We start from the raw sequence: 24,142 nt of genomic DNA, 5'->3' as shown, positions 1-24,142 counted from the left end.
TCCGTTTGAATGCTTGTTTATTTATACAATGATATGCTCTGATGCTTGTTAAGAAGGAGATTAGCAAGGGAAAGAGAGCTAGAAATGTTTACTTTTTTGTAGCTCATTTCATAGGCATTTGTATTTCTCCATATCACGTGTGATTTACAATATAATACTTAGAAACATCTCTGTGAAAAATGTTTTATCTTTGTAAAAATTGCAAAAATATTGGCATACAAATTTGAAACCGAAGGGACAGAAGCTGTGTATCTCACAGATCTGGGTGAACCCAGGCCTTGAAATAGGTAATTATTACAGAGGTGTAGGGCTATACCCCCAGTGAGATAGCATGCATACCACACTAAATCAGTACACATTTAAAATTTGGTACCTTATTGATTAACATACGGTATACTAGGTGTGCAGGCCCACCCATACACAAAGCATTAGTCTAGTAGGCTTTGACATAAATTACCCCCCCCCGCCCTAAAACAAAATTCACTGGATGTCTAGGTCTTGAGTATTTTGTCACGTCCTACCTCTCACTGGTCCTCCCACACACATTCTAATCCTGCTCTGAGCAGGTGGAAAATGTTATCGTTTTTGTCACCCTAATAGGTAAATGTGCCCGGAATAGATCCTAGTTTTATTGAGTCAGAGCAGTTGTTCCCTATTGAGGGGTGGTGGGTGTTAGACCTGACACCCTTGGCGTGGTTTTCCCCCATCTTTTTGCCTCTGTCTCCCATATTTTTGATGCTGTGCTGGATTTCGTTTTTGCTGGTTAAGATGCTTTGGACACTCTGCCACTGCTGATCAGTGCCAGAGTGTAAGTGCTCCCTATGTAAATTGTCATATTGATTGGGTATACCTGATTGGCATATTTGTTTCACCATGAAGTCCCTAGTAAAGTGCACTGTGTGTGCCAGGGCTGGTGATGACAGATGCTACTAGTGGGCCTGCAGCGCAGATTGCGCCACCCACATGAGTAGCCCTAAAATGGTGTCTCAGGCCTGCCAGCGCAGTGCCTGTGTGCAGTCAGTGGACTGCCATGTCTGCCTGGCCAGTGTCCCCACTGGCTGGGCCTAACCCTTCCCTGTCTGTGCACATCAGTCGCCCCTATGGAAGGCTCAAGGTACCCCCCCTGGGCAGGGTGCAGTGTATGGGTAAGGTAGAGCATGTACTAGTGCAGGTCACATGCTCTGGTAGTGAGCAGCAGCCATTTTGTGTGTTCACTGCTGTAAGGTTATCTTGCTCCATAGAATAACATGGGGGAGGCTGGTCCCAATGGATACCAGCCTATCTTCTCATAGGAACAAGATGGGACATAAGTGATTGATATCCCTGAACTCAGAATTTAATAACACATCTTTTAGTAAAGGTTGTTTTTAAATTCTGTGTTTGAGAATAGTACTTTTAGAAAGTGGCTGTTCTCTTGTCCAACCTTTCTGTGTGCCTGGGCCTGTTTGTGGATTGACTGTCTGGTTTGAGGGTGACAGGGGCTGCAGAGCCCCCATGAGGTTGTCTGAGTCAGCCCGTGGATGAAAGACAGCATCTGCTGCCAGGGAAGTGGGAGGAGATCGCACCTGATAGTGAATAGGGCTGTGCCTGCCTGACCACAATGCTGGCTCCACCCCCCTGCTGGGCGGCTGTCACCTCTGTCCCTGATACTGAGAGGAAGAAGGAAGCCAGGAAAGCCCCAGTGCTCCAGCAACACCCAGAACTAGTTTAGACCGGGCTCAGGGCCCACTTGCACAAAGACTTCAAATGACTTCAAAGACTTTTAGGGGTATAAGAGAGGGACCCCTGACTACTGAAAATTAGATTCTACAATCAAGAGGAACCTCTGCTGGAAGAAGGACTAAAAAGGAAGATTGCCTTGCTGTGTGCTCTAAGGGCTGACCTGTTCTGCTGACCAACTGAAGCTGAGGAGAAGAGGGACTTTGCTGTGTGCTGTGTCCCTGCTGCTTGAAACTATAGATACTTTGCTGTGTGCTGTGTCTCCTTAACTGAATCTCCAAGGGCCTGAGAAGAGCTGGCCTCCTGTTTGGAACCCAGGGTTAAAGGTTCCTAAGCTTTGCCAAGAACTGCTGAGGAGATCGTGTGGTGGTCTGCCCCAACGTGTGTTTTCTACCTGCCAGTTGTGAGGACCGATTGCTGTGCTCATCGGCACATATTCAGGGGTGAGGAGTGGCCCGTGGTGTTTCCCTGCGTCCTGCATTCCCCCTGTTGATCTGCTGGTGAGGAAATAGGCTGACCGCGATCTGCGGCCCCGAAAATCTCTTGCCGCCAAATCACCGTCACGGCCCGGGGCCAGAAACACCCTCTGCAAGTTGCTTTCCTGATCGGAGCTGCGGGGCCAAATATCGAAGCCGCCGCGCTCCCATTGGTTGAAGGAGCCGAGCCGCCTCACTAACGCCGCGACGGGATAAGCCCGTGCGCCGCAGCGTCATCACTATTGCCGAGTTGTGATTGGCTGCCCAGAAGCGTGTCATCACAGGCCTGTCCCGGGAGCCGCACTGCCATTGGCTGACTCCCGGGCGTGTGTGGAGGCTTGCCTGTGTGCCGCGACCGGATTGGTCCACGTGATCGGGACCTCCGCGAGAGCTGTGTGACCAGCGCCGAAGCCGGGGAAAGACTGACCCGACCTCGCCGAGGGATCCCTTGCATGTGATCTCCGCCCCTGGCCTGCGTCCCTGCGCTGGAGCGCCGAGTCAGCTCCCCGCCGCTCACCGAGGACCTGAGAACGGGCGGAGGGCTGCCGGGACCGGCCGGGGCAAAGAGGAAGTCTACATTGCCAGCGCGAAGGCGCGAGGATCACCGGTGAGGCGCGCTGCGAGTGCCTGTGGCTGGAACGAGTCTGTTCTCATCGGCACGGTGCGCCCGAAGCTCGTGGTGAGCCGCGCTCTCGTGGTGTGGGCCAGGTAGAGTGAAGGGCTGATTCTAGAACTAAATCAACCGCGGGCATTGCTTGAACAGTGCACATTGAGGGCATTTTAGGAGCGATATCACTTCTACTGATACTAGAGACTTGAGACTATTTTTCTACATTTGAACTTCCTGATTAAGTGCAACCATTAAGATTAAGTGCTACATTCTTCTAAAGTAGTGAATATCGCGCAACTGTTTTATTCTTCTTGCTGAAACTAGATAAAGATATATTTTTATAAATATACTTACCTGTGTGGTCTCAGTTTGTGGTGGATTGGGGATCATTGTTTGTGTTAAGTGCATTTATTATACACATTGCCTCAGGGATAAGCCTGTCTGCTCGTGCCAAGCTACCTAGAGGGTGAGCAGGGGTTATCTACTTTGTGTAATTTTTCACCCTGACTAGAAGCAAGGGTCCCTACTTGGTCTAAGGTACTTACCTCTGCCAATTAGAGACCCCCAGATCTAACATTGGTGGACAGCGGTGCGGATTTTGAACTAATAATTGCACTTGACCTGCAGTGATTTCTTGTACATCACTAGTCTAGTTTAGCAGCACAGGTTGCGCAAGATTTTTTCTTTTTGGTGAAACCTTTTTTTTTAAAAGGTTAGGAAGCATCATGTCTCAGAAAGCAGCAAGCGAGAGAGTAGAATTGGAATTTGAAATTCAGGAGTTGTTCAACTATTAAAAGGAGCAGCTGAAGCAATTCTGCAAACAGCTTGGATGCCCAGTGAAGGGCAGCGCAAACAAGGAAGAGCTACAGAAAGCTCTGAGGGCCTGGTGGGAGACCAAACATGGTGATCCAGAAGAGGTTATTGGAGAGGGAGGCACACAGGAGAATGCTTTTGAATTCGGTGATTTGCCCGTGAGAAGGCCAGCGTCTAGGGTTGGCAGCAACCACTCCAGTAGGATCATTTCTCCAGAGGAGCTGGAGGATAATCAGAGAGCTAGGGCCCATGAGATTGAGCTTTTTAAACTCAAAGCCCAAGCAGAAGAAAGGAGACTGCGCCTTGAAACTGAGAAGAAGGCGGAGAAGGGGAGGAATGCTCTCGCTTTTGAGGAGAGGAAACTCCAGTTGGCTCATGAGTTGAGCATGAGGGAGCTGGACATTAAAGCTAAACAGGCAGAGTCCAGTTCTAATGGTGGCAGCGCACAACCAGTACAGGCGGGTAAAGTATACATACCAAAAGATCTGGTACAGAATTATCAGAGGGGTGAGGATATTTATGCGTGGTTTAGATCGTATGAACTTGCCTTGAGGATGAATGAAGTGCCTGAGAAGAATTGGGGGGAGGTTTGTGGAAGCATTTTGAGGCCTCTGGGAGTGATGTCTTGGCACCCTTAGAAGCAGCAGGTACTTTATCCTACCCCTCTATGAAGGAGGCTTTGTGCCTCAGGTATGGGCTCACTCCAGAACAGTACCGCCAGAAGTTTAGGAACTTCAAGAAGCTTGATTCTAGTACTTGGGTGGAGTGTGTGAGTATGTACACGCGTGCACTGGAAGGTTGGATAAAGGGCAGCAAAGTTACTGATTATGTGGGGTTGTGTCACTTGATTAGTTGGGAGCACTTGAGTAGTTTATGTGTTCCAGAGCTGCGCCAGCATCTTTTAGACAGCAAGTTAACTGATCCCAGTGAGCTTGCTAAAGAGGCGGACCGCTGGACTAGCACCAGGGTCCACAAGGGGGTGGTAAGTACCCCAGCCAAAGGTGGACAGGGTCCCCAGCAGAAGAGTGGGGGGGACACGGGTAATCAAAAGGAGTCTTCTAAAGGGCCCCAAAATAGTTCCCAGGAGAAGGAGTCTCCACCCCCCAAGTCTAAGAAGTCCCAGCCCCCTAAGGGCAAGCAGGACAACTGGTCCCCGCCTACTTGCTATGCATGTAGGGAGATGGGGCACATTGCCCCCAAATGTCCAAAGAAAACTTCAGCGCCCACTGGTGCTCCAACCCCAGGGTTAGCCAGTGTAGCTTTGGGAGGGGATTTGGTTTCCAGTGGGGAGGAGGGGTTAGCAGTGATGACCCTTGTCTCTTTAGGAGACCAAGAGATGGCCCAGGGAACCTTGCTGCCCCAGAACACTAAGAAATATGGGCAGAAGGTGACCATCAATGGACAGGAAATAGAGGCTCTGAGAGACACAGGGGCCAGCGTGACATCTGTCAGGTGTCAGTGGGTGTCTGAAGAGCAAATCATTCCCAAGGTACTCCGACCTGTGGTGGCATCTGACAGTTCAGTGCGCCTCTGCAAGTTGGCAAATGTTTCATTTGAATGGGGAGGAGTCTCCGGTATTTTGGAAGTTGTTGTAAGTGATGCCTTGCCTGTAGATTGTCTATTAGGTAATGACCTGGAGAGCTCTCCATGGAAAGAGGTGGAGCACAGAACTCATTTGGAAATGTTGGGTTTGCCTGCGTGGATCTGTTCGACCACCCGTGCAATGGCAGCCAGTGAGGGTGGATTAGCAGAACTGGAGCCTGGAACAATGGCCCAGGGACCTGCCAAGAGAGGAAGGGGTAGAGGGCGCGGGAAACCAGCCCCTACCATTCCCACGGTCCAGGAGGAAGCAGAACCTGAGGGGGATGCCCTAGAACCTACAGGGGAGCAGGTGGCCGAACTGGGGGAATTGCCTGAGCTGTCCCAGTGGCAGCAAGATGGTGGTCCCTCCAGGGAGGAATTCTGCCAGGCTCAGAAGGAGTGCCCTTCTCTCATTGGTGTGCGGCAGCAGGCTGCAGACCAGGCAGCAGGCCAGGGGTCCAAGGAACATTTGATTTACTGGGAGGATGACTTACTTTATAGTGAGCCTAAGTTCGCTGAGCCCGGTGCAGCCCGTGTGCTGGTGGTACCCGAGAGCTTCAGGAACTTCCTACTGGGTCTGGCTCATGACGTGCCTCTCGCAGGACATCTCGGGCAAGACAAGACCTATCACAGGCTTGTCACCCATTTCTACTGGCCCCAGATGAAGAAGCACATCTCTGCCTTTTGTAAGTCTTGCCAAACTTGTCAGGCCAGTGGCAAGAGCGGAGGGAAGTGCGTGGCACCCCTCCAACCCTTTCCTGTGCTGAGCACCCCTTTTGAGCGGGTGGGCATTGACATCGTGGGGCCCCTGGACCCCAAGACAGCCTTAGGCAACAGGTTTATCCTGGTCTTGGTGGACCATGCTACCCAGTACCCGGAAGCAATCCCGCTCAGGACAGTCACAGCCCCCGTGGTGGGCCGTGCCTTGATGGGAATCTTTTCCCGTGTGGGGTTTCCCAGAGAAGTGGTGTCCGACAGGGGGACAAACTTCATCTCTAGGTACAGGAAGTCCCTGTGGGAGGAGTGTGGGGTGACATACAAGTTCACCACTCCTTACCACCCTCAAGGAAATGGGTTCGTTGAAAGATTCAACCGCACCCTCAAGGGCATGATTATGGGCCTGGAAGAGCCCATGAGGCGGAAATGGGACGTCTTGTTACCATGCCTGTTGTTTGCCTACAGGGAGGTGCCTCAGAAATCCTTAGGGTTCAGTCCCTTTGAGTTGCTGTATGGCCACCCTGTCAGAGGACCTCTCACTCTGGTGAAGGAGGGGTGGGAGAAATCCCGTGGGAAAACCCCTCAGGATGTGTTCAGCTATGTGCTGGCCATTCGCAACCAGACCAAGCGCTTCAGGAAGCTCGCTCAAGAGAACCTGGAGGCTAGCCAGGAGGAAAGGAAGAGATGGTATGACCAGAACACTTCTCTGGTTGAGTTCCACCCTGGTCAGAAAGTGTGGGTGATGGCGCCGGTGGAGCCTTGTGCGCTCTGTGACAAGTGGACCGGGCCATATGAGGTGGTAGAGCGCAAGAGCGAAGTTACCTACTTGGTTAACCTGAAGACTCCCAGGCAACCCCTGAGAGTGTTGCACGTGAACCGCCTCAAACCCCACTTTAAGAGGTCTGAAGTGACTATGCTCATGGCTACAGATGCTGGAGGGGAATAGGATAGTGATCCTCTCCCTGACCTCCTGGCAGCCAAGGAGCAAGATGGGTCAGTGGATGGTGTGGTCCTCTCGCCCACCCTGACCCCAGAGCAGCAGAAGGACTGTCGCCAAGTCTTGGGTCAGTTCGCCCCCCTGTTCTCCCTGACCCCAGGTGTCACCAAATGGTGCGTCCACGATGTGGACACTGGAGATAGTCTGCCTGTGAAACAGAAGTTTTACAGGGTGGCTGACAAGGTCAGAGCTAGCATCAAGGAAGAAGTTTCCAAGATGTTGGCACTAGGGGTAATTGAGCCCTCCAGCAGCCCCTGGGCTAGCCCAGTGGTCTTAGTGCCTAAGAAAGCTGCTACACCTGGTGACCCCCCAGAACTCCGGTTCTGCGTGGACTACCGTGGGCTCAATGCGGTCACCAAGACTGACGCACACCCTATCCCCAGAGCTGATGAGCTTGTGGACCGGTTGGGAGCTGCCCAGTACCTGAGCACCTTTGATTTGACTTCAGGGTACTGGCAGATTGCCTTAACTGAGGGGGCCAAGGAAAGGTCAGCATTTTCAACGCGAGAGGGGTGCTTCCAGTTTCGTGTCATGCCCTTTGGGTTGAAAAATGCCCCTGCCACATTCCAGAGACTGGTCAACCAGGTATTAGCCGGGCTGGAGGAATTCAGCGCAGCATACCTGGATGACATTGCTGTGTTCAGCTCCACTTGGGAGGAACACCTGCAGCACCTCTGCGCAGTGTTGAAGGCTCTGCAGAAGTCAGACCTCACTATCAAGGCCAGTAAATGCCAGATAGGGCAGGGATCAGTGGTGTACTTGGGACACCAGGTGGGGAGCGGCCAGGTGGCGCCCCTACAGGCGAAGATTGATACCATTCTGGCTTGGGAGCCCCCCAAGACTCAGACTGAGGTGAGAGCCTTTCTAGGTCTCACCGGGTATTACAGACGGTTTGTCAAAGGTTATGGCACCATTGTGGCCCCTTTGACAGAGCTGACATCTAGAAATCAGCCCAGGAAAGTGAATTGGACTGAGGCCTGTCAAACTGCTTTTGACACCCTCAAGGCTGCCATGTACACAGCACCGGTGCTTAAGGCACCTGACTTTTCCAGTGAGTTCATTGTGCAAACTGACGCTTCAGAGCAAGGCGTGGGAGCAGTACTCTCACAAATCAACGATGAGGGCGGAGACCAACCAGTGGCTTTCATTAGTAGGAGGCTACTCCCAGGGAACAGAGATGGAGTGCCATTGAAAGGGAAGCTTTCGCTGTGGCCTGGGCTCTGAAGAAGCTGAGGCCCTACCTGTTTGGGACTCACTTCCGTGTTCAGACCAACCACAGGCCCCTCAGATGGTTAATGCAGATGAGGGGTGAGAATCCAAAACTGTTGAGGTGGTCCATTTCTCTACAGGGGATGGACTTTACGGTGGAGCACCGCCCTGGTACAGAACACGCCAATGCTGATGGTCTGTCCAGATTCTTCCGCCTTAGTGATGAGGACTCCCAAGAGGTTGGGTAGTTCTCCCCACTTTCAGCTGGAGGGGACACGTGTTAGACCTGACACCCTTGGCGTGGTTTTCCCCCATCTTTTTGCCTCTGTCTCCTGTATTTTTGATGCTGTGCTGGATTTCGTTTTTGCTGGTTTAGATGCTTTGGACACTCTGCCACTGCTGATCAGTGCCAGAGTGTAAGTGCTCCCTATGTAAATTGTCATATTGATTGGGTATACCTGATTGGCATATTTGTTTCGCCATGAAGTCCCTAGTAAAGTGTACTGTGTGTGCCAGGGCTGGTGATGACAGATGCTACTAGTGGACCTGCAGCGCAGATTGCGCCACCCACATGAGTAGCCCTAAAATGGTGTCTCAGGCCTGCCAGCGCAGTGCCTGTGTGCAGTCAGTGGACTGCCATGTCCGCCTGGCCAGTGTCCCCACTGGCTGGGCCTAACCCTTCCCTGTCTGTGCACATCAGTCACCCCTATGGAAGGCTCAAGGTACCCCCCTGGGTAGGGTGCAGAGTATGTGTAAGGTAGAGCATGTACTAGTGCAGGTCACATGCTCTGGTAGTGAGCAGCAGCCATTTTGTGTGCTCACTGCTATAAGGTTAAATTGTTCCATAGAATAACATGGGGGAGGCTGGTCCCAATGGATACCAGCCTATCTTCTCATAGGAACAAGATGGGACATAAGTGATTGATATCCCTGAACTCAGAATTTAATAACACATCTTTTAGTGAAGGTTGTTTTTAAATTCTGTGTTTGAGAATAGTACTTTTAGAAAGTGGCTGTTCTCTTGTCTAACCTTTCTGTGTGCCTGTGCCTGTTTGTGGATTGACTGTCTGGTTTGAGGGTGACAGGGGCTGCAGAGCCCCCAGGAGGTTGTCTGAGTCAGCCCGTGGATGAAAGGCAGCATCTGCTGCCAGGGAAGTGGGAGGAGATCGCACCTGATAGTGAATAGGGCTGTGCATGCCTGACCACAATGCTGGCTCCACCCCCCTGCTGGGCGGCTGTCACCTCTGTCCCTGATACTGAGAGGAAGAAGGAAGCCAGGAAAGCCCCAGTGCTCCAGCAACACCCAGAACTGGTTTAGACCGGGCTCAGGGCCCACTTGCACAAAGACTTCAAAGGACTTCAAAGACTTTTAGGGGTATAAGAGAGGGACCCCTGATTACTGAAAATTAGATTCTACAATCAAGAGGAACCTCTGCTGGAAGAAGGACTGCTGAAGAACTAAAAAGGAAGATTGCCTTGCTGTGTGCTCTAAGGGCTGACCTGTTCTGCTGACCAACTGAAGCTGAGGAGAAGAGGGACTTTGCTGTGTGCTGTGTCCCTGCTGCTTGAAACTATAGAGACTTTGCTGTGTGCTGTGTCTCCAGAACTGAATCTCCAAGGGCCTGAGAAGAGCTGGCCTCCTGTTTGGAACCCAGGGTTATCTACCTGCCAGCTGTGAGGACCGATCGCTGTGCTCATCGGCACAGATTCAGGGGTGAGGAGAGGCCCATGGTGTCTCCCTGCGTCCTGAATTCCCCCTGTTGATCTGCTGGTGAGGAAATAGGCTGACCGCGATCTGCGGCCCCGAAAATCTCTTGCCGCCAAATCGCGTCACGGCCCGGGGCCAGAAACACCCTCTGCAAGTTGCTTTCCTGATCGGAGCTGCGGGGCCGAATATCGAAGCCGCCGCGCTCCCATTGGTTGAAGGAGCCGGGCCCCCTCACTAACGCCGCGACGGGATAGGCCCGTGCGCCGCAGCGTCATCACTATTGCTGAGTTGTGATTGGCTGCCCAGAAGCGCGTCATCACAGGCCTGTCCCGGGAGCCGCACTGCCATTGGCTGACTCCCGGGCGTGTGTGGAGGCTTGCCTGTGTGCCGCGACCGGATTGGTCCACGTGATCGGGACCTCCGCTAGAGCTGTGTGACCAGTGCCGAAGCCGCGGAAAGACTGACCCGACCTCGCCGAGGGATCCCTTGCGTGTGATCTCCGCCCCTGGCCTGCGTCCCTGCGCTGGAGCGTCGAGTCAGCTCCCCGCCGCTCCCTGAGGACCTGAGAGCGGGCGGAGGGCTGCCGGGACCAGCCGGGGCAAAGAGGAAGTCTACATTGCCGGCGCGAAGATCACCGGTGAGACGCGCTGCGAGTGCCTGGGGTTGGAACGAGTCTGTTCTCATCGGCGCGGTGCGCCCGAAGCTCGTGGTGAGCCGCGCTCTCGTGGTGTGGGCCAGGTAGAGTGAAGGGCTGATTCTAGAAATAAATCAACCGCGGGCATTGCTTGAACAGTGCACATTGAGGGCATTTTAGGAGCGATATCACTTCTACTGATACTGGAGACTTGAGACTATTTTTCTACATTTGAACTTCCTGATTAAGTGCAACCATTAAGATTAAGTGCTACATTCTTCTAAAGTAGTGAATATCGTGCAACTGTTTTATTCTTCTTGCTGAAACTAGATAAAGATATATTTTTATAAATATACTTACCTGTGTGGTCTCAGTTTGTGGTGGATTGGGGATCATTGTTTGTGTTAAGTGCATTTATTATACACATTGCCTCAGGGATAAGCCTGTCTGCTCGTGCCAATCTACCTAGAGGGTGAGCAGGGGTTATCTACTTTGTGTAATTCTTCACCCTGACTAGAAGCAAGGGTCCCTACTTGGTCTAAGGTACTTACCTCTGCCAATTAGAGACCCCCAGATCTAACAGTGGGAAACATGTAATTGTCAGAATTTGGTGTGGGCAAAATGGGTGGAATCGTAAATTCAGCTTAACCCAACTCCCTCCAGTATCCAGCACTGAATTATGTGATAATCGTACTCGTAATAAGGGCGTTAAGAAGGCAGGAGGACATTATATACAGTGCCACCCTTATTCACCACTGCCGGCTACATAAGTTGAAGGTTTATCAGCAAACAAAGATGATGGAAGAAGGTCCTGCTTGCTTGGTCTTCGAACACAGGAGCTAGGTTTACAAATGGTTGTTGCTTTGCATGTATTGTGTTAAAACAAACCTACCAACCTAACACCACTAACACTTGTAAACTTCTTATATTGCAGGTTATCCCCTCGCTTTAACAAATTCACAAGCAGGTATACAGATTACATAGTAATGCTATTAGTCATGCAAGCCTTAACAACTCATCAGAGTGAGCTTTTGTACTCTGGTAGACAGCAGCATTTGCCACAGAGTGATTGGATCTTCTTGGAAACTAGCTTAAATCAGGCAAAAGATTGTTCAATTTGAGATTAGATTTCATCTTCTTTTCATATTCCTGAAACACCTGTGGTGAATCTTGATGCATGCCACAGCACACTTTCGCAAAGTCTCTGTGCTTCGCTTTCCATAGAACCTATCTGTTGCCTTTACCTCTCCATATGCCATATGTATGTGCAATTCCAGCAGCTTTCCTCAAATCTTATGGTACCCTTTCCACAGTCGTCTATTTTTATTTTCAGCCCAAAGTAGCTTTCAATCTTTACAACTAGTCCTACGCACATCATGTTTGCGCTATATAAAACTTTATAAATAAATAACAAAAAGCAATACTGGTATCTGTGAAGCTTATTTTGTCCTCTTACTTTAAGTAACACCCTCAGGGCACGAATTCAAGCAAACCTTTGTGTTGTCTACGTGTGTCTTAAATCTTCAGCATGGACTGTCCTGTCTCTGTGCAGTGTCTGTATTTATTTTCAATGCACTGTGCCGGTACAGAGTATCAGCTATTGGCTTTGCAGTCATACAACAACCATTACTGTGTTAAATAATAGCTAATTGGATTGGATTGGATTTAGTTTTTGTAAAGCGCGATAGCTACCTGCAGGCGTCCTAGCGCTTAAAGAGAAAACAGGTGCGTGTGGCAGGTTCTGAGTTAGCTACTGAAAAGAAGGGTTTTAAGTTTTTTCCGGAAAAGCAGAATGTTAGGTTAGGGAGATTAGAAGAGAGTTCCAGAGCTTTGCCGCATTTACTGAGAACAATCTGCCTCCACTCCTTTCTCCTTTCAATACCATAGCCTTATCTTAGTGGGCTGCACCGGCCATGAAAGGCCCGCTCCAGCATTAAATGCCTGAGCCGAAGGCGAGGGACTTTAACACGGGAGCTGGCCTTTAATGGTCGGTATAGCCCTACTACGATGAGCTATAATGATATTAGAGCATTCTGCCACTAGAGGGCAGAATGTTCTAACAGATATAACAAAGTACCCTGTGAACAACAAACAGTGGTATGTTGGAGCTCCAGGCTTTTACCAGCTATTAGCAGCCCGGAGCACTCTATTGTTTTCAATGTTCTAATAAACAACAAATTGTTACAGACGAATTGTAATTCCAGATGACTGATAACTACTAACTCAAACCTTTGGCCTGTTCCTAAAGTCAAGGGGAGTATTTCTGGGAAGTATTTTTTCTACGGAAAAATGCAGGATTATGTTCACATTTTTTATTTACTGTAGTCAGATTGTTTGGTACAATATATCATTAATTTGCGTAAACATGATTGTCATTTTTCAGTTTATACTCAAAAGTAACCCCATTTGTATAGTACATTTGTTGAGGTGCAGGAAAGCCTATTAATATTAAGAAGCCAAACAACATTGTTTACTGTGTAGAAAATGCTTAAATGTTATTTGCTAGATCAGACCCAAGGACTGCATTGAAAATATATAGAATTTTCAATGGATATCAAGGGGTTCTGAGAGACCTCAAATATACAAGGAGAGTGAAGCTCGAGTGGACGGTGATGTCACTGAGAACCCCAAGGTGAAAAAATCCCAGTAATTCACTTTTTTCCCATCTTTAATTTTTGGTTTGTGTGCCCCCAAAAATCTTCTGCCCATGCCTTCAACTACTGCGCAGGGGTGGAGGATAATGGGGGAGCTATACATACCCTGCCATCTCCTTCCTGATGCAAATGTGAAAAATAAATGTCTTACCTGCCATCCTTAACCAAAACCCAACACCTTCCCTGTATTCCTTCCCCCTCCTGCAGCTGTGCTTTCTGCTGTCATTCAAAGTTGTACAAAAGGGGGTGGTGATGGACGGAGCATCTGAACCAATCAAACACTCACACCCAGTCAACAGATCTGGGTTTAATCCATCACCGTTCTTTAGCCCACTCTGCCACCCCAGTTCAGACATGGCCATATGCAAATCAGTCTGACCCTGTGCCTCATGGGAACAGTCCAGCCCAAACTGCCAAGCCATGCCTACCCTGGACCGGAAACAAGCTTCCGGGGACCGGTTTCTGGCATTTCAGCAGTCATCAGCCCGGCTTGCTTGAATCCAGTGGCAAAGTGAGCAAGGGACTCACGTCTGAGCATACTCTGCCAACTTATGGCGAACAAAGTGGTACAAAAGGGGGTGGTGATGGACGGAGCATCTGAACCAATCAAACACTCACACCCAGTCAACAGATCCATCACCATTCTTTAGCCCACTCTGCCACCCCAGTTCAGACATGGCCATATGCAAATCAGTCTGACCCTGTGCCTCATGGGAACAGTCCAGCCCGAACTGCCAATCCATGCCTTCCCTAGACCGGAAACAAGCTTCCGGGGACTGGTTTCTGGCATTTCAGACGTCTTCAGCCCGGCTTGCTTGAATCCAGTGGCAAAGTGAGCAAGGGACTCACGTCTGAGCATACCCTGCCAACTTATAGCGAACAAAGTGGTACATAAGGGGGTGGTGATGGACGGAGCATCTGAAGCAATCAAACACTCACACCCAGTCAACAGATCTGGGTTTAATCCATCACCGTTCTTTAGCCCACTCTGCCACCCCAGTTCAGCCATGGCCATATGCAAATCCGTCTGACCCTGTGCCTCATGGGAACAGTCCAGCCCGAACTGTAAAGCCATGCCTTCCCTGGACCGGAAACAAGCTTCCAGGGACCGGTTTCTGGCATTTCAGCCGTCTTCAGCCCGGCTTGCTTGAATCCAGTGGCAAAGTGAGCAAGGGACTCACGTCTGAGCATACCCTGCCAATTTATGGCGAACAAAGTGGTACAAAAGGGGGTGGTGATGGACGGAGCATCTGAACCAATCAAACACTCACACCCAGTCAACAGATCTGGGTTTAATCCATCACTGTTCTTTAGCCCACTCTGCCACCCCAGTTCAGCCATGGCCATATGCAAATCAGTCTTACCCTGTGCCTCATGGGAACAGTCCAGCCCGAACTGCCAAGCCATGCCTTCCCTGGACCGGAAACAAGCTTCCGGGGACTGGTTTCTGGCATTTCAGCCGTCTTCAGCACGGCTTGCTTGAATCTAGTGGCAAAGTGAGCAAGGGACTCACGTCTGAGCATACCCTGCCAACTTATGGCGAACAAAGTGGTACAAAAGGGGGTGGTGATGGGCGTAGCATCTGAACCAATCAAACACTCACACCCAGTCAACAGATCTGGGTTTAATCCATCACCATTCTTTAGCCCACTCTGCCACCCCAGTTCAGACATGGCCATATGCAAATCCGTCTGACCCTGTGCCTCATGGGAACAGTCCAGCCCGAACTGTAAAGCCATGCCTTCCCTGGACCGGAAACAAGCTTCCAGGGACCGGTTTCTGGCATTTCAGCCGTCTTCAGCCCGGCTTGCTTGAATCCAGTGGCAAAGTGAGCAAGGGACTCACGTCTGAGCATACCCTGCCAATTTATGGCGAACAAAGTGGTACAAAAGGGGGTGGTGATGGACGGAGCATCTGAACCAATAAAACACTGACACCCAGTCAACAGAGCTGGGTTTAATCCATCACCGTTCTTTAGCCCACTCTGCCACCCCAGTTCAGACATAGCCATATGCAAATCAGTCTGACCCTGTGCCTCATGGGAACAGTCCAGCCCGAACTGCCAAGCCATGCCTTCCCTGGAATGGAAACAAGCTTCCGGGGACCGGTTTCTGGCATTTCAGCCATCTTCAGCCCGGCTTGCTTGAATCCAGTGGCAAAGTGAGCAAGGGACTCACGTCTGAGCATACCCTGCCAACTAATGGCGAACAAAGTGGTACAAAAGGGGGTGGTGATGGACGGAGCATCTGAACCAATCAAACACTCACACCCAGTCAACAGATCTGGGTTTAATCCATCATCGTTCTTTAGCCCACTCCGCCACCCCAGTTCAGACATGGCCATATGCAAATCAGTCTGACCCTGTGCCTCATGGGAACAGTCCAGCCCGAACTGCCAAGCCATGCCTTCCCTGGACCGGAAACAAGCTTCCGGGGACCGGTTTCTGGCATTTCAGCCGTCTTCAGCCCGGCTTGCTTGAATCCAGTGGCAAAGTGAGCAAGGGACTCACGTCTGAGCATACCCTGCCAACTAATGGCGAACAAAGTGGTACAAAAGGGGGTGGTGATGGACGGAGCATCTGAACCAATCAAACACTCACACCCAGTCAACAGATCTGGGTTTAATCCATCACCGTTCTTTAGCCCACTCTGCCACCCCAGTTCAGACATGGCAATATGCAAATCAGTCTGACCCTGTGCCTCATGGGAACAGTCCAGCCCGAACTGCCAAGCCATGCCATCCCTGGGCCGGAAACAAGCTTCCGGGGACCGGTTTCTGGCATTTCAGCCGTCTTCAGCCCGGCTTGCTTGAATCCAGTGGCAAAGTGAGCAAGGGACTCACGTCTGAGCATACCCTGCCAACTTATGGCGAACAAAGTGGTACAAAAGGGGGTGGTGATGGACGGAGCATCTGAACCAATCAAACACTCACACCCAGTCAATCAATCAATCAATCATAGCATTTGCATAGCGCGCTACTCACCCGGAAGGGTCTCAAGGCGCTTGGGGGGGGGTCCGCTACTGCTCGAACAGCCAGGTCTTGAGTTGTCTCCTAAAGGCGAGATGGTCCTGGGTCAGTCGAAGGTGGATGGGGAGGGAGTTCCAAGTTTTGGCCGCCAGGTAGGAGAAGGATCTTCCTCCGGCGGTGGCTCTGCGGATGCGTGGAACGGCGGCAAGGGCGTGGTGGGTCGATCGTAGCTGGCGGGTGGGAGTGTAGAAGGTCAGGCGGTCGTTGAGGTATTTGGGGCCCAGGTCATGGAGAGACTTGTGTGCGTGGGTGAGGAGCCTGAACATGATCCTCTTGTTGACGGGGAGCCAGTGCAGGTCCCTCAGGTGGCCGGAGATATGGCAGCGACGGGGGATGTCCAGGATGAGTCGGGCTGCAGCGTTCTGGATGCGTTGGAGCCTTCTCTGAAGCTTGGCTGTGGTACCAGCGTAGAGGGTGTTTCCGTAGTCCAGTCGGCTGGTGACGAGTGCCTGGGTGACCGTCTTCCTGGTTTCGGTCGGGATCCATTGGAAGGTCTTGCGGAGCATTCGTAGGGTGTGAAAGCAGGATGAGGAGACGGCGTTGACTTGTCTGGTTATTGAGAGGGAGGAGTCCAGGATGAAGCCCAGGTTGCGTGCGTGGTCTGTTGGCTTGGGAGCGGTGCCCAGGGCGGGGGGCCACCAGGAGTCGTCCCAGGCGGAGGGCGATGGTCCCAGGATGGGGACTTCCGTCTTGTCTGAGTTCAGTTTCAGGCGGCTGGTCTTCATCCACTCGGCGACGTCTTTCATTCCTTCGTGTAGGCTGGTTTTGGCGGTGTCGGGGTCCCTGGTGAGGGAGAGGATCAGCTGGGTGTCGTCGGCATAGGAGATGATGTTGAGGTTGTGTTGGCGTGCGATGGCTGCGAGGGGTCTCATGTAGACGTTGAAGAGGGTGGGGCTGAGTGATGATCCTTGCGGGACGCCGCAGATGACTTCGGTGGCCTCGGATCGAAACGGGGGGAGGCGAACTCTCTGTGTTCTTCCGGCGAGGAACGAGATGATCCACTCCAGTGCCTTCTCTTGGATGCCGATGTTGCTGAGGCGTTGAACTAGGGTGCGGTGGCAGACTGTGTCGAACGCTGCAGAGAGGTCCAGGAGGATGAGTGCCGCTGTTTCCCCGTTGTCGAGCAGGGCTCGGATGTCGTCGGTGGCTGCAATCAGGGCGTTCTCGGTGCTGTGGTTGGCTCTGAAACCGGACTGCGAGGGGTCGAGGGATCCGTTCGTCTCGAGGAAGGCGGCCAGCTGTCTGTTGATGATCTTCTCGATGACTTTGGCAGGAAAAGGGAGGAGCGAGATGGGGCGGAAGTTCTTGAGGTCGGTGGGGTCCGCTGTTGGTTTCTTCAGTAGGGCGCTGAGCTCGGCGTGCTTCCAGCTCTCCGGGAAGGTGGCGGTGTTGAAGGAGGAGTTGATGATGTTCCGGAGTTGGGGTGCGATGGTGGAGTCGGCTTTGTTGAAGACGTGGTGGGGGCACGGGTCGGTCGGAGATCCGGAGTGGATGGTGTTCATCGTGCAGGCGGTGTCTTCGGTGGTCACTGTGGTCCAGGTGCGGAGGGTGGTGGTGGGAGGTGTTGGTTCGACGGTTGGGTGCGTGGATGGCGCGCCGAAGCTGTTGTGGATGTCGGCGATCTTGCGGTGGAAGAACGAGGCGAGAGAGTCGCAGAGATCTTGTGAAGGAGTGATGTCGTTGTTGCCGGTGCTGGGGTTGGAGAACTCCTTGACGATGCTGAAGAGTTCCTTGCTGACGTGGGCGTTGCTGTCCCCTCGGTCCTTTAGTGATTTCTTCTTGGTGGTGCGGATAAGCTGGTGGTGCTTTCGGGTGGCTTGTTTGAGGGCGGTCATGTTGTCAGTGGTCTTGTCGAGGAGCCAGGCTTTCTCGAGGGTGCGGCAGTTCTCCTTGGAGTCCTTGAGTTCGTCGGTGAACCAGGAGGCCTTCTTGCTTCTGGGCCTGCTGGGAGGGTTCTTCAGTGGAGCGAGGTCGTCGGCGCAGGTGGTCAGCCACTGTGTGAAATTGCGGGCTGCTTCGTTGGGGTCCGTTGTGTTGGCGGGTGGGCTCTGGCTGAGGGAGGTGGTGAGCTGGTCGGTGGTGATCTTGCTCCAATTCCTGTGAGGTACCTGTTGCGGGTGGTGGTGGGTCGTGGTTCTTTTGAAGCTGAAGTGGACGCAGCTGTGGTCGGTCCAGTGGAGTCCGGTGGCGTGGCTGAAGGTGATGTACTTGCTAGAAGAGAAGACGGGATCAAGCGTGTGGGTGGGGGTGTTGACCAGTTGCTTGAGTCCGAGGTTGGCGAGGTTTTCCAGCAGAGCGGCGGTGTTGCGGTCCTTGTTGTTCTCCAGGTGGAAGTTGAGGTCCCCTAGGAGGATGTAGTCGGCGGAGGGGAGGGCGTGTGGGCTGATGAAGTCGGCGATGTCTTCGCTGAATTGTGTGCGTGGTCCCGGGGGTCTGTAGATGAGGGTGCCTCTGAGGGTCGTCTTAGGGTCGGTGTGTATCTGGAAGTGGAGTTGTTCCGCGGTGGCGAGGGTGTCGTTGGCGTCGGTCGAGATGCGGATGGTGTTCTTGTGGACGATGGCGATGCCTCCTCCGGTCTGGTTGACGCGGTCCCTCCTGATGATCTTGTACCTGTCCGGTATGGCGATGGCGATGTCGGAGGCTGAGGAGACGTTCATCCAGGTTTCCGTGAGGAAGGCGATGTCTGGTGATGTTGTGTCGAGGAGGTTCCAGAGTTCCACGGCGTGTCTGTGGACGGAGCGGGTGTTGAGCAGGATGCACTTCAGGTGGTTGCTGCTGGTGTTTGGCTTGGCGGGAGCGGTGCCGGTGCGGAGACAGGTGAACTTGCAGCTTTTGCAGGTGAAGGGTCCGTGGGTGCGTTTCGGGGTCACTCGGCAGCAGGCGGGGTTCCGGCCGGCATTGAGTGCGTTGAGGGCGGCGGCGTCGTAGGTCTGTCGGATCGTCTTGCAGCGGCGAGGGCCAGGGGTCCTGGCGCTGGGCGCGGGCCAGGCGCGGACGGGCGCAGACGGGCTTACCTTTGGCGCGCCCGCTGCGCATCAATGGTGCGCGTTTGCCGCTCTGCCATATGTGGAGAGTGGGGGGGCGGAGCGAGGGAGGAGCAGCTGGGAGGCGGGAGCGGGGCGGCGAATGGGAAGGGCGACAGAGGGAAGGGGGTGGGGCCGCTGGGGGGCAGCGGCGGGGAGGTGGCGGGAAACACGGTAGGGGCTGGGCGTAACAAGGGGCCGATCGAGGGAGAAAACACCAAAAGTAAACAACAAGGAACAGAATCAATACAGCAAGGGGCAGACAGGGGGAGAGATACACCAAAAATTAAACAAATAACGAAATTGACACAGGGATGATACAACGCGGCGCAAGCAGGGCAAAATGCAGCAACAGCGGACGAGGGTCAGGAGCCCAGCAGCGGGCAGCGGCGGCACTCGGTAGGCAGGGGGGCTGCCTGGGCTCACTCACGGGGAGTGCGCGCGGTGCGTGGGGTGACCGGCCCAGAGGGTCAGAGGTCACAGCTCACCACAATGCGCACTCTACCATATATGGTCCAGTGGGAGGGAGGAGCAGCTGGGAGGCGGGAGCGGGGCGGCGAATGGGAAGGGCGACAGAGGGAATGGGGCGGGGCCGCAGGGGGGCAGCGGCGGGGAGGTGGCGGGAAACGCGGTAGGGGCTGGGTGTAACAAGGGGCCGATCGAGGGAGAAAACACCAAAAGTAAACAACAAGGAACAGAATCAATACAGCAAGGGGCAGACAGGGGGAGACATACACCAAAAATTAAACAAATAACGAAATTGACACAGGGATGATACAACGCGGCGCAAGCAGGGCAAAATGCAGCAACAGCCGACGAGGGTCAGGAGCCCAGCAGCGGGCAGCGGCGGCACTCGGTAGGCAGGGGGGCAGCCTGGGCTCACTCACGGGGAGTGCGCGCAGTGCGTGGGGTGACCGGCCCAGAGGGTCAGAGGTCAACAGATCTGGGTTTAATCCATCACCTGGGTGTGAGTGTTTGATTGGTTCAGATGCTCCGTCCATCACCACCCCCCTTTTGTACCGTCATTCAAAGTTTGCCAGCAGAGCTGCAATGACAGGCTCTTTGCTACGCCTGTCAGCCTGGCCAAGTAAGGCCTTAATGGCATCACAGTTGACAACCAGTTTTACTATCAACTGTTGTGATGTCACAGAAAGGAGTTATCACTTTCAAAAATTGAACTGATAGAGGCATCACAGTTGATAACCAGTTTTGCTATCAGCTGTTGTGATGTCACAGAAAGGAGTTATGACTTTCAAAAACTGAAATGATAGAGGCTCTTCATGAGAGCCATACAGAACAAAATGAAAATTCACTTCCTCCCACTTGAACCTCGCTTTCTACTATACCACACCCCAATCCACTAGTTCACCTCTTTCTACTAGCACCATCTCCAAGTAGAACACAAAACCTGACATTATAACATATCAATCTATATTCAGTCATGCCTACCTCTGCTAAGATGTGTTTCCTATAGTATAGCAATGTACCTCCAATTAAACTATTTTGCTGACCATTAGGGAATATATTCTAAAAGTGATTCATATCCTCTCCAACCGCATTCCACCTCACCCCCTTCCTAGCACACCTTTTTATATGATGCCATGCCTATTGCCACTATACCACGTTTCTTTGCTTAGAACACCACACCTGCTCTTAGCCTCCACATGCTACCACTCTACTTTGGCTTCCCATAGTAGACAATGAATCGCTGCATTGTTCTACGCTGTCTCTCACTCAGTCGTGTCTCTTCCAATGAGATTTCAGCTCACTCTGGCACACCTTACATTCTCCTTTAGGCCACAGTATCACTCGTTGAACCACACATACCACAGCAAACAGCACCTCCTTCTCGTAAGATCGCACCTATTCATAGCCACAACTCTTACACTAGTCCACGCCTTCTCACACTACACCTCAATTCTTCAAGCTTGACTATGACACTCAGGCATGGCCCGTGCAGGTAAGAGCAATGGGGCCGGGATGGGGGTGATTCGGCAGACGACCACAAGGGAAAATTAAATAAAGAATGAATTTTCCCTCGTTGTCGTCTGTCAAAATACCTCCCCACCCGGCCCCACCGCTCTTATTTATGTATAAAGTTACCTGCTCAAGCCGCGGCTAACGCTCCCCAAAGTGCCCATACTCCTCTTCCCACAGGACTACCATCACAGCGATCACCAACATTCCCCCCGTTCTATTTGCATCTATACTCCTACTGCAGCTGGGCAGTATTGTGACATCTTATTGTTTCAAGAGTGATGCTCCTGCACATTATTTACCTGTGTTTCTTTGTTTGCTGGAGTATTCCTTGACCCGTCTTTGTGCCTTGTATAGTGAACACTGTCTTTTCCGTTTACAGGCTCTCAGGTTTCACAGGTTTGTTGCAAGGCCTTGGAAGTTCCAGAAATGTCAGTGAGGTGTCGACACCTTCAGCTCCTCCTCTTGGTAAGGGTTTATTGGCTGTAGAAATCTGGAAATGTTGGACTGGGTAGAGTTAAAACCCAACCACAATCAGGAAGTCTTGATTGCAAAAGTGGGTCAACCGCTACCTGTCAGCGGTCCAATTAACACGTTACTAGCGTAAGGATATATGGGAGCCTGACTGCTCTATACTCTGGCCCTGGCAATGCAAATTTTCATTAATCTATGATATTTTAATGGTGGGTCATTTAATTGAGGAAGCTTAGATAAAAATAAATGCATGGTAGCATTGAAGGTGCACATGCGATGTTACTCCAGACAAGGTTCAACCATGGTGATATATGGCTACTATGAATAAATCGCAGCTAACCATAGCTTTTCCATGAACTTGAGTATAGGGCCGTCTGGTCACCCAGATGTCCATGTGTCTGAGGGTACCAATGAACATCTAAGTGACTGTGCAATAGAAAGTCAATATAATGTTCGCCAGTGGGAATGTAGGGATTCACTCAGAGCTTTTGATTTCAAAGTATGTTCATGAATCTCTGCTGCAGAATTTCTATTAAGCGAGTTATAACTAAGTAACATATGTAATTATAATATCACCTGGTGTTACTTAAAAAGAGCTGCGTGTAGCTCAGTGTCATGCCAATAACTACTAAAACATATAACAACAGCATCACGTATACAAATATAGGAATAGTATTATCAACATAACATGCCCTGGCCTGCAGTGAGTGGAGACTTCTAAGCTTGTTACAAGTAACATGTGTTAATTACAACCAACCTGGTCCCCTTTCTAAACAGCCTGTGCATTCAGCCAATATCCATGGCAATAGAAACTCATGCATGGGTTGACCTTGGTGGATTAGTTCTGCCCTTGAGAGCTCTCTCATCTGTTGCTTGTTGAGCCCTGGGACCACATTTTTTTTCTTCATTAAATCAAGTTGTTGGAATTTTCCACAGATCTCCCAGTCTGAGTGCACACCACTCAATGAGGCACATCTTCAGTGGAGCTATCATCTAGCTGCGTTTTACCGTGGCTTGAGCTACTGTTAATCTGTATTGAACTCAGGCACAAACTTGTAGGCAGATATTGTTGTTTGTATGACACAAAAAGTAATGAACTGGTAATTACGCTGGGTTGCATTCCAATACATAAATTTTAGCTTGTCTTTAGCAGAACAAAAATGACCAAACCCGATGCAAATCATTTTCGGTCCCGTCCCTCGAGGAACATCCCATACCCAACATCCAGGCATTGAATGAATGAACAGCTATTCATAAAGTGCACAGTTGCTTCACAAAAAAGCATCCGGGCGCTCTTAACCAGAGGAATACAGGCGACATCAAAATGATAAGTGGACATCCCTAAAAAACTGGAGTGTCCATCCTGCTGTAAAGCTTGTTTAGAATCAAGAAGTCTCAGAGCTTTAGGCAGCGAGTTCCACAATTTAGCTCCAAGAAAGGAAAAGGACCTGCCACCAGATCTTACTTTACACATTTTTAAACTGCAGACCATTCCTTGAATTTGATGAATGAAGAGTCCTCACTGGAATGTATGTCTTGAACCTTCTCTGTAGGTACCGGAGCCGTTTGTGGTGCAATGCTCTGAAAAGGATAAGCATGGCCTTAAAGATAATCCTTTCTTTAATGGGCATTGTCCCTTCTGAGCAGGAATACAAGCAATCTCAGGACAGATGCAGCCTTGTTGGGCCTCATCAGTGAATGAGATGCAGTTTAAGTCTGATTGCACAGCAAAGATGGCAGCCTCATGTGTGCGTCCCCCCCCCCTACTTATGGAGACTTAATTAGACAACACAAAGGGGATGTGCTCAGGGATATTTTTACCTGCCGCCCTAATCCACCCACCTCACCTACTGATCAGTATCAGGCCATATGTTTCTCTATAAATCAGCATCCCACTGAAAGTTTTTCTGGGGTGCTGTTGTCAGCCTCCTGGTCCTAGGGCCTCTTTTAGCCAGGACTTCTGTAATCTTCTAGAGCCCTATGTAGAAAAAACGAACTTTACACTTCTTGTGGACTTTAATTTCCATTTAGAGAATAGTGCAAGTCACGATACTCAAACCCTTTTGTAAAACATGAACTGTTGTGGCTTTTCACTACTGGTCACATCCCCTTCTCATGCAGCGGGCCACACCCTGGCTGGGATTTTCTCTAATGATCACCCTATTAGGGTGGGAGAGCCCCTTCCGCTAGTTTGGTCAGACCATTTTGCCATTCCCTTTAGTTTAAGGGTCTCGGCTTCTGGGAATACGCGACTTGAAAATAGGAAAGTGCCAGATAAACTGAATCCTAAAATGATTAGTAATGATGCCGTTGCAAATGCTCTGATAAATTATCAGATCCCAAACCATCTAAGTGCTAACTAAGTGGCAGATGAGATATCCAAAAAGCTATTAGTAGTAATGGACACTTTAGCTCCTATAAAAGGTCATTACTCAGCAAGGAAAAGGCCCTCCGCTCCTTGGTTTTCTGACAGATTGCATAAGCTCAGACAGGAGTGTAGGAGGCAAGAAAGACTATGGCGCA

At 51.2% G+C, this 24,142-nt stretch overlaps 1 protein-coding gene across 2 annotated transcripts in view; it reads left to right on the top strand.

Annotated features, from left to right (window-relative positions):
• PSTPIP1 (proline-serine-threonine phosphatase interacting protein 1) overlaps positions 1–24,142 on the top strand; it is a 643,783-nt gene that overhangs the window by 552,331 nt on the left and 67,310 nt on the right. The window contains exons 13-14 of one of the 2 annotated variants that reach the window (XM_078684947.1): positions 11,399–11,431; positions 21,528–21,613. In XM_078684947.1, coding sequence (XP_078541073.1) covers positions 11,399–11,431; positions 21,528–21,613 — 119 coding nt within the window. The remainder of the gene's footprint in view (positions 1–11,398; positions 11,432–21,527; positions 21,614–24,142) is intronic. The other variant, XM_078684948.1, reaches the window with a different exon arrangement.

The sequence above is a fragment of the Lissotriton helveticus genome, chromosome 3_2, assembly GCF_964261635.1.
Source record: "Lissotriton helveticus chromosome 3_2, aLisHel1.1, whole genome shotgun sequence".
NCBI lineage: Eukaryota > Metazoa > Chordata > Amphibia > Caudata > Salamandridae > Lissotriton > Lissotriton helveticus.
This window is presented reverse-complemented; position numbering and strand designations above follow the sequence as displayed.